We start from the raw sequence: 11,591 nt of genomic DNA, 5'->3' as shown, positions 1-11,591 counted from the left end.
TTTAAAAATGTGGGATGGATATACCTATGAGGTGTTATAGGTATCAATTTAGTTGAGAAAAATAACACACAAAATTAAAGCAAAGATCTAATCCATGAATCTATGTGTTAGTATATACCAGTACTTCCCACCAACTGAATTAGGCATTTTGAGGTGAAAATTAATATTTGGAGTGGGTGATCAAATATTTCTAGTACAAACAAATGAACATGAATCTAGCGAACTCCATAGTCGCGAGCCCTAGGGAATCTTGAATAATGCATTATTAGCTAAATAACTTGAGCTATAAATCAAAAGTGATAGCCATCCATATGTGTAAAAAATGTATTATTTTTCTAATTAAGAAATGATAAAAAAAACCTGAATTAATACTGTGTTTTTCACTGATTTGCATCCGTCGACAGTGCTGTTAATATGTTTGCAAATTAATTTCATTGGAAGACATAAAGAGGAAATAAAGAACTAGCCAGCTAGCTAGCTTCAAACATACTTATACATGTAACAACATTATGGTCGAATGGTTTATTCAGCCTTTCAGTCGATCGATGAGCTATAGTAGCTTGATTTTTTGTATGTTTTTTTTCACTCTATATGAGTTGATTTCTTCTATGTACTTATGACATACGTCTTCACAAGTTTTTTGGTCATGAACAAAGGTAAGGTGGCAGCATTTCTTTTCTTTTTTCCTTTGCTTCTTTACTCACAGTATATATATGTTTTGTGCTCTTGATGCTCTTCCTCCTATTTGCGGTATCGGTATCGGCAGATTGATCCCCTCAATCTATGAGTAGAAACCTTGGATCTTCTTGGAAGATGGAGCAGTTGGGATGGGGTCGACGTCGACGAGCTTCTTGCCACCCTCATGGCCAGGGCTTAGGCCAAAATGGATGTTTGGATAATGTGCCCACTGCATGCAAAATAAATGAAATTTTTGAGTTCCTAATTAATTTGTTTCTTGAAAAAGGATGACTTTTTTTTGGAATTAATTAGTTGAAACTTAGCACCAAGAAATTGAAGGCTCACTTAAAAAACAAGTTTAAGATCTACCAGCATAACCTCAACTTTTTGTGAGGACACACTTTGTAACTACCTTTTAGTAACATAATTCTTAGATTAACCCCCTTTTGAGCCAAGTGAGTATGGAATCCAGGTTATTCACATTTAATTTAACTAGCAAAATGAACATGCTTAGCTATTAGTAAAAGAAAATATATTATAATATGTTATAGACAAAATACATTTTTTTATCAAATATGTTAGTATCATTTAGTTGCTTATTTAAATATGCCAGTCACTTGTTTGAAACAAATATTGAACTATTCCATAATATCAGAAAATATCAGGAGATAATTTGTAAAAACTGCAAAAGGAGTGGTAGGTGGCAGTGAATCACCATTAGTGTCTTTTAAAGGAGTATAAATGGTCAGAGGCGAACTGAAAGAAGAGATGCTATGTATGAGCACCCCACATGATGCATTATGGACAAAGTGAAAAATTGATCATTGGGTATCATGTTATGCATTATGGATTAGACGCTATTTGTTTTCACTTTAGTTAATTAGCTAGTTTTCTCAATAAGAAATATGGACGACATCCCCATATCTTACGGATTGGATATATATATATATGCACATAATTTAACCAAAATTATTGTGACTAAATAACTAGAAAAACAAAATTAAACAGCGCGAGGCAAATCCCAAATATATGTTTTGTTTGCTAGCTAGCTAGCACTACGACTATAATTTAAACGTGCTACAATATACTCTCTACATCCCAAAATATAAGGAATCTTGGGTATATTTTGGGATAGAGGGAAGTACACTATACTTGACATGACAACATATATATGCAAAATGCTTACATTCTTGGCTGCTGTGCTGAAGGCTTCCCTGTGGCTAATGTCGGGGTTGTTTGCTTTGATCCTTCGTATCTCTTCCCTGAGTAAACATTAATAACCCACAGATGCTTCAGTCAACTATAGCTAACAATTTATCCAGAGAACGCATGAACAGAAAGTAAAGTGAAAAAAAAAACTCACTTAATAAATCTGTTATAGGCTGAAGGTACCCTTTGCCTCTTCTCTGGAGCTGTTTTCATATATAGTATGAAAAAACTAACTTAATAAATCTGTTACAGGCTGAAGGTATACGATGGCCAGGATGTAGAAATAAATATTTATATTGGAGGATTAAAACCAGTAACTCGATCACATGCATTACATTACTTGGAGTATATATATGGTCAGCACATGTATCGATTAATATATATACCCATCCCTTGTTAATCAACATCAATGAAAGTAATTAACTATGGACGTCGATCAATATTCATGATCGTATGTATATATGCATGTACATTTTCATGGTTCAGGCCAAGAAAAAAAAAAGGGAAATGAATAAGGAAAAGAATATATAAGGAGATCGATGCAATTAATTAACTTACGGCGAGCATGGAGAGCTTGCTCGAGCTGCTGGTTTTGCTGCGAGTAGGAAACCATGGCAGCAGCAGCAGGAGGCAGCCTGAGCTTGGAAGACGACGAAGCTGCAGAAAAACCAAACTCCGGATAGCCACTTTGATCACGGAAGCATCCGCTCAGACCACTCTCCTGCAGTATAATTAAAGACTGATCAAAACTACTAATCAAAACAAATCTAACATTAATATGTTTATACTCGCTTCATCATGCCACTGGTGGAGAAACCATCTTTGGTCGGTCGACCAGATTTTACAATAGTCCCGGTTGTATTAAAAACCGGGACTAAAAATATCTTTAGTCCCGGTTTAAAAGCTACAGGATACTTTTCAATCTTTAGTACCGGTTGGTGTTACCAACCGGGACTAAAGATCTATTTGTAGTCCCGGTTGATAACATCAACCAGGAAAAAAGATCGCCATACGCTTTACTCCCGGTTGGTAACACCAACCGGGACTAAAGATCTATTTATAGTCCCGGTTGGTAAAACCAACCGGGAGTAAAGATCGACGCGGAGATCGGAGAGGTGTGCACGATCGGATTGAGGTACCTCCTCCTCTCCTTTAACACCTTTCTCCTCCTCAACCTTATCTCCTCCTCTCATTTTTAACTCATCTCTTCAACCTTATCTCCTCTTCTCATTCTTATCTCTATTCTTCTCCTCTTCTTCTCCTCTCCTTCTCCTCTCTACTGCCAAGCCGGCGCGAGGGCGGCAGGTCGCCGAGGGCTGGCCGGCCGGCGCGGTGCGCGGTGAGGCGGCGGCTTGTGGCGGCGGCCGGCCGGCGCGGCGGCGGGGCGCGGTGGGCCGGCCGGCCGGCACGGCGGCGCGGCGGCAGCTGGCGGCGGGGCGCGGAGGGAGGGCCGGCCGGCCAGCCGGCGCGGCAGTGGTGGGCGGCCGCGCGGCGGCGGGGCGCGGAGGGCTGGCCGGCCAGCCGGCGCGGCGGCGGTGCCTCGCCGCGCGTCTTCTCCTCTTTTTTTTCTTTTTCTTTTTTTTTGAAGAATCTGAGATTGTTGTGTGAATGTATTTGATTGGATCTGAGATTATTGTGTGATGTATTTGATTTGTGTGTGATGTGAATATGTGATGAATTTTGTAGAAGTTGTGATGTATTTTTTTTAAGATTTTGTGATGTATTTGAGTATTTGAGATGATCGATTTGTGGATTTGGAGGCAATTTGAGGATGATTGATTTGGGATTTTGGGGATGGAATGGGGTGAAATCAATATATTTAAAAATAATGAAGAAAAGAAAATAATAAAGAGGAACCGGAAAGAGCAACCGGATTAGCCTCTTTAGTCCCGGTTGGTAACACCAACCGGGACTAAAGATGCTTTATCTTTAATCCCGGTTGATGTTACCAACCGGGACTAAAAATGGATTTTTACTCCCAATTTTTTTACCCGGGACTAAAGATAGCGATCTTTAGTCCCGGATTCGTAGTCCCGGTTCAAAAACCGGGACTATAGGAGGGTTACGAACCGATAGTAATAACCCTTTCTCCACCAGTGTGCTAAAGGGCAGTAACTATTAGCTACAAATTTGTTCAGATTTAAATCTGAACAAGTTACTATGTATCCATTCATATCAAAATATTGTAATCTATAGTACTGAATAATAGACAATACGTTGCTACATTTTAGAAAGGATTGAGTACATTTTAGGATGGAGGGCGCTGTTATCTAATTTATTTAAGTATTTAGATATATGGAGTAAATTAAAAAGTGTAAAACACAGGTATGCGTCCATATGCATAGCTCCATAAATTAATTGGTCATATTTGCATGGATATTCATATCTATGCATGCATGCGTGCAGTAAAACATGCAAAGTTGTTCTTGTAGATAGATGCCTAGCTATATGAGCTACAGTAGTTAGATTAACTTGTTGTTTTGCTAGCTACTAGCAACATAGCATGAGTAATGAGAATCACTGTAGACATGACTTGTGCATGCTTGGCAGCATCGATCGGCATATCTACAGTAGCCTTTTTTCTGCTAGCTAGCAACACATCATCAACAACAACAACAAAAGCTACTATTTGCTATAGGAGCTTGGCGTGCAATGACATGTCACAATCGATCACACAAGTACATACGTATTAATCTGTCCTAGCTAATTAGCTTAGCTTGTTGGTGGTTAACTGATACGATGGTTAATTACAGTCTCTTACAGAAATTATAGTACTATAATTTGTGTGGTGTGTGGTTATGTATATATGCAGATAATGGATAGCAGAGACAACTCAGACAACAAGTGTAGGCACATCACCTACTATATATTCATTGGGTGAAATATTTATGATTAATAATTAATTAATTAAACCTGGAGATGATGATGATGATGATCTTGTAGTGCTGGGGCTGAGTGCATCAGTCCTCTCAAGTTCACTGACAGCAGATTCGTGCAGTGCCCACACCGGACGGTCACGATGTTCAGCATGCTGTTTCCTGGGACACTCACCTGGATCATCATGTATATATGCAACAATTAATATATATGTAGTAGCTAATTAATTAAATTACTGCGTATATAATTAATCAGAATATAGATAGTCCTCCCTCTCTTAAAATATACCAACTTTTAACTATGAATCTATGGACAATGTTCAGATTCATAGATAATGGGTTAATATATTTTAATACAAATGAAGTACTACCTCCATCCTAAATTAGTGGCTGCTTTGACTATTTTCTTGTAACTTTTGACCATTCGTCTTATTTGAAAAATTAGTGTAAATATAAAAAAAAGATAATTAAGTCATACTTAAAATACTTTTGATAATAAAGCAAATCACAGACAAAATAAATAATAGTTCCATAATTTTTTGAATAAGATGAATGATCAAAAGTTAAAAATAAAAACTCAAATCGACAAGTATTTTGGGATGGAGGTAGTAATTAACCAAGAGTCATGCTATAATTAGATTACTGGCATTTAATACATGAAGGGTATTTGCTGCTAGAGTAGCTTCTGCTGCGTGAGCACATGCAAGAAATTAATGAAACGAAGAGGCGGCACTGTTCATTGTGATTAGTGTGATTAACATGAGGTAATAAAGTTCCACATGAGAACAGTACATGAATAAGAGAAAAAAGCAGTGGATAAATGTCAGATATCAAGGTAGATTGAAAAGCACTGATAGTGAGATTCACAGCAGGGTTGTGTTGATCAGTGACTTTTCTTGCCCTACTTTTATTTTGTGGTTGTTTTTATTATAGTACTAGCTTTAACATGTTATGCTGACCCAGTTTATGACTTTTATCAGAGGCTTGCACCCTCTGGCCTGAACCACCATTGGTTCCTCCTTTTATAATACCTGCATACAGCTGATCACTTTTGTTCTCTTGTTCCCCATTCTTTTCTCTTTTGGGAGCATGCAGCTGCTGCAGGATCACACTCACTCAATCTAGCTGAGATAGATGAGAATCATGGCTTGATCAGTTTGATTCTTTTCATCTCTTTTTGGGCACTCACTCCCATAACAAATAATAAACTATCCCATGCATGATCCCTAACAATCATTGTGTATGTAGGGCTGCTGTTTTATTTAATTTGCCCATGCACATATATACACATACAATTGATTAAAAGGCCAAGATATGGATTGAAAAGTTCATCTACAGTCCATGTCTGTATTGGCAGAGAGAGTATGAGAAGTAAAAATTCATATATGCATTGCTTTGAAAGAGTATGCTCATTGGCTTCCCAGCTACAGTGTACAATGGCTGCCCCCATCTCTCAGCCCAACAAGGCAAAATATGTTAAACTAGTGAAGGAGCAGAGATGTGTGTCCCCTACACTAAGGGAAAAGATGGAGCAGATAGTGACACTTCATGCAGAGACCACTTCACACACTCACATGCACAAGATTTTACACATTCACAGCTCTATGCTATGTATAGCATATGCATGCTATGCTCATCTATTGGTACAGTATATATAGCTCTATGCTATGCATGCCTACCTGGTGGTGCATGTCCTTTAGAAATACTACTCCTATCTTATTACAGCTTAAGGGTGCTTAGATTCAGGGGTGTAAAGTTTTGGCGTGTCACATCTGAAGTATTAAACATAGTCTAATAACAAAACAAATTACAGAATCCACCTGTAAACTGCGAGACGAATTTATTAAGCCTAAATAATCCGTTATTAGCAAATGTTTACTGTAGCAACACATTGTTAAATCATGGAGCAATTAGGCTTAAAAGATTCGTCTCACAACTTAGTCACAATATGTGGAATTAGTTTTGTTTTTAGTCTATATTTAATACTTCATACATGTGTTCAAACGTTCGATGTGATAGGGTAAAAAAATTCAGGGTGGGATTTAAACAGGGCCTTAGTTAATTATAAAATCAGTAGTTATAAGTGTTATAGTTAAACTTGGACATATATTGATCCTATATATCCTGTAAACCCTAGTTAGTTAATCATACCATAAATCTTGCTTCAGCTTTTGCGTTCTAGCTGAAGTAAACTTAACATGGTTGACGACAAGTTTCAAGTTAGCTAATAAAATGAAAAATATAAACTCATGTTTAATTAACACTAAATTAGTTGTCTTATAAGCTAGGTTTAACTTGAACTTCAGCTAGTTGGGTAGTATACAATGTGTGATAAAAAAAACAAAAAAAAACCTTCCCTTCTATACATTCTGAACACATGCATACACACAGTACCAGATGTACTGACTAGATCATGATTATTTAGCTTACCAGTCGACATTTGTACTGGCCACTCTGTTAATTAATTAGATCTGATCGTTCATAACACCACTAACCGTACCACTGACGGGTACACTACTGCGTTTGTTCGAGTCATGCTTAAATTAGTGAAACCCATCAACAAGTAAAAAAAAGCTTATTCTTTTTTAATAAAACACGCGTGTGTATTAGACTATCAATCTATATATTCTATATGTAAATCACTCTAAAAGCTAAATCATGATGATGTGTTATCCTTGATGACACAGATCTATGATAAAATTAAGGTTAATCTATCTGCAATATTCGCACCAAATTAAACCAAGAACAAAAGAGAGATCACTTTTGAGCAGTCCGTCACTTACTAGAGTCACTTCTATTTATCGGCTACCATGTATATATGCAAGCATGATGTGTAGATTAATCATAGAGGAACCAAATTAAATCCATTCGCACAATATTATATATAATCTCCTCCGTTTTGTTTGCAATAGTTTTCATGTTTTCACATGGATACTGAATATTATATTGCACCTCTTTTTTTTTCAATAGTGATTCAATTTATTTTCTAAGCTCCATCTAAAATAAAAGGCTGAATTATATTAATTCCATCATCTCACAATCTTGACATGCATCGATCTATATATGCCGTGCATGCAAATCTAGCTGCATGTTCCTGTGATAGTGCGAAATCGATGTATTGCTGATCATTTGTATATAAGTTGATAGATTAATTATTGTTATTCACAAGGTAAAAACAACTGAAACATCCTTTAATTTCCACTCTCTCTGAAATTATACTATATGAGATCTTATTAATTAATCCGATCCCCCTCTAAATCTTCTTGTTCTAACTTGTAAGACATTTTCATGCACAAATAATTATATATTGGCACATAAGCAGTAGCATAGCAAGATGTGTTTCAGTTAACTTCGATTCAGAAGAGGATTCTTAATTAACAATAATAGGATTATACTGTGTTATTATTACATGGTGTCGATTTTTTTTTTCAAACCTCTTGCATATATATGCACATGTAAAACTGAGGAATTTTCTGATAATAAACCAAGGAATAGTTCAGATAAAAAAAATCAGAGATCCTTGTAATTAATTTGATCAGTCCATCCACCAGATTTATTTATATATCTAGCTAGGCATGTGTGCAAAACATCATCCTAGACATGGTTGCGAGTTCTGAGAAAGATATCTTGTAGACACAATATAAATCAATATATGTCATATAGGAACTTACTAATCAATGAATCAATATATGTTTTAAAACAAAATATGAATTCATGTGTAGTTCAATTTCCAACCCAAAAGAGACAAAAATAATGCGAAGATAAAGGAAGAGCCCTTCATGCAAGCAATGTGGGAAAAGAAAGGGATCATCAAAGATAAGTAAAAATAAATTATTTTATGGAAATCTTTTTGGAATATCGTGCACATAGATGTATGCACAAGTAAGGCGCAAGCAGGCACATGCGTGTAGACACCGTAATACTGTGTGGTTTTATTTTGATTCTTGTTTGTTAGTGTGGAACACTGTTTCTCTCCAGATACTAGTTTCAAAAATCAAGGCGATTAATTTGAAACCACCGACTCACAGTGTGCAACACAAGGATCATGCTGATGTTTTATGCATGAGGAAAATACTGTGTCAATAGAAAACTGAAAAAAAATTACAAGAGAAAATATTGGAAATTTTGAAGACTGAAAAACACTAGAGGAGAAACATTGGAAAAAGAAGAAGAACATCTATATGTTGTATATATTGTGGATTCTCTAGCAAATGTTTCTGGAGTGAAAATGAATCCACCTTAATTAAATGGAATTTGTGAATAACAGTGAAATCTGAAGAAAGAAGAATTCATAATATCCTGCAGGGCAGGGAGAGCATGGTTCTCTTTTTGGTGAGAATCTTTCAGTCTTCAAGAAATCAACAATATTGATGAAGAAAGAAGAAATCAAATTAGAAGAAGGAGCAACCAAAGCGAAACAAGAAGAATTACCAACACAAAACAAGAAGAATGATCAAATTTTCACACACTTCAAATCAAAAGCTATATACACACATCACATAAGACTTGGAAGAGGACAGATGCATGAGCCAGACCAATCACTTCATGAAACTCTCTCATGAAGGCAGATCTAGCTACACATCAACACATGTGCAGGCAAATTAGAGAGAAATTAGAAGAGAGAGATGCATGCAAATGATATACAGGTAGAGATGCAGGCAGGACATATATATCTCTTACCGCGAGAATCGTGTTGCAGAAGTTGCAGTGCACATAGCACACTTGCTCTGCCGGAGCGATCTGGGCAGACATTTCTTCTTCTTCTTCTTCTTCTTCTTCTCACAGCTGATCGATCGCCGCCGCGGCCGCCGCCGCCGAAGCCAGTGATGAACAGAGAGGAAGAAGAAGATGAAGAGGAATAATCTCTTCTTGGGTTGGCCGGCCGGTGAGAGGAGGATGATCGATGATGATAGAGCTAGCTACTAGAGAGAGCTAGATGAAGCAGTACTGGGAGTATGTAGCTTGAGAGGTGACTAGACTGCAGGAAGGCTTGCTTTGCATATGCTAGCTAAGCCATATATCAGCTGCAACATTTGTGCATGTGTAGATTAGATGGAGAGAGGAAGGAAGGAGAAATTGAGCTATCTCACTTTCCTCTTTTCTGGTTTTCTCTCTCTTTCTCTTTCTCTCCTTCCTTATTTCTAGAGAGAGAGAGAGAGGAGAGAGATGGAAGATGTAGTAGCAGCTAATTAGCTAGTGAGAGAGAGAGAGAGCGTGTGGGGGCAAGCAAGCAAAGCAAAGCGGCAATGCTGCTACAGTGCATAGCTAGCAAGTGCTTTTATTTCTTGTGGCTCATGTGAAATGCTCTAGCTTAGCTGTGCTGTTCTATATATCCATGATTGCAACAATGAGTGGGTGGTGGCAGCAGATACCCTTCACCTCCTTTCCATTACCTATCTACAACTTAAACTCCATATACATATTAAGAGTGATTTTGCGGTCTTTGAGAAAGTATTGTGATTTTCAGTGCTAGTTTGTGATATATTTTCAGTGTGGAGATACCAAATTTATGAAAAGATTTGATACATCTGTGCACCTTCTCAAGGAACCCTAGAAAGTCTGTTATTCATATCTATGCTACTTTAAAAGGTAGTGGTGGTGGTAGTGAATATCACTAACATATGGGCCCTCTGTGTTGGTAAAACCTACATGCTCAATAAATTTAAACGCCCCCCAAAAGAACAATATCTACAAAAAATAATATCCATACTATTTGGTAAGATCTACAGTGAAGGAACCTATATAGTTGAAGGGGAGCCGACCAGTCTACATATTCTTTAAATGATGAGCGTGCAGTGAGCTCAAGATGATTTTTTTAATATTTTTTTGCCATTGCAACGCATAGGCAATTTGATAGTATATACAAAGCTCATATGTATATGTACTGTATTTGGAGTTACCAAACTGATTGCTCACTGCTACTCGCAACAGTACCCATGCTCTATCGGCTAAGATCTTACCAAAATGATGAGATTTACTCCAACTTGAGTACTAGATACTTGCTTCCAAGGTATAATAATATAATAGAGGTATTTCACTTAATTAAGTAAGGCCATTTTAATTTATACCATTGAGCGGATTATTTTTGTAGCAGATTATCGATTTAATTATATGGATAAATTAAATATTTAACAGTTAATTAAGGCCCTTTCAAATTATGTTAACCACGCCCTATACATCTCAACAAAGTTTTTTTTATATGCCCTATACGTTCGTAGCTTTGCAGTGAATGAGATGCAAGATCAATATCTAACACTATACTCAGATATGTAGCTTAATTATACAAGTCGTAACATGCATGTGTATGTAATAGGCTAGTTGTGTATATTTATATCTATATCTATATTATATTTATGAGGCTCTTTTTGTCACACATGATCAAAATTCATAGAGTTTGCATGCGCAAAAATAGTTCAAGCACCTATATAATTAAGAACAGGGAAAAATAAATCCACTGTTTAGAAAAAGAAAATAGCTGATGAAAAGACATGTTATTGATGGTGCTGCTTACATTATTGTTTTTTCTTTTATGGATCTAACGTGGACACTTCTCCAGCTTTGCAACATTTTTTTTTAAAAAAAACAATCGTGCCATATATACATATGTGTGTATACATTTGGATATGACCAATTGTTATATATTATCCTAATTTAGTTTCAGATTCGAAGATAATTTTATATATTGCGATGGTTCTTAATTTAAATATATTATGTGTGTCTTAAAACCTTGCTATCTTCTAATTAATGATGTGCGATCTTTTTCTGCGTTCGTGAAAAATATATTATGTATGTATTTATTTGAAAACCACTGTAAACGCATGTATCACT

General features: G+C 36.5%; 1 protein-coding gene across 1 annotated transcript; it reads right to left on the bottom strand.

The window, feature by feature from the left end:
• Positions 1–310: 310 nt before the first annotated feature.
• LOC4352818 (protein YABBY 6-like) lies at positions 311–10,066 on the bottom strand. Its single transcript, NM_001404744.1, has 6 exons — positions 9,444–10,066; positions 4,801–4,938; positions 2,446–2,608; positions 2,042–2,090; positions 1,865–1,940; positions 311–907 (listed from the first exon to the last, which is right to left on the bottom strand). Exons 1-6 carry the CDS (start codon positions 9,513–9,515, stop codon positions 782–784), a joined length of 624 nt encoding a protein of 207 aa, NP_001391673.1. The 5' UTR covers positions 9,516–10,066; the 3' UTR covers positions 311–781.
• Between the last annotated feature and the right edge of the window lie 1,525 nt (positions 10,067–11,591).

This window comes from Oryza sativa, chromosome 12 (assembly GCF_034140825.1).
Source record: "Oryza sativa Japonica Group chromosome 12, ASM3414082v1".
Classification (NCBI taxonomy): Eukaryota; Viridiplantae; Streptophyta; class Magnoliopsida; order Poales; family Poaceae; genus Oryza; species Oryza sativa.
Note: the sequence above shows the minus strand (reverse complement) of the source record. Positions and strands in the feature narration are given on the sequence as shown.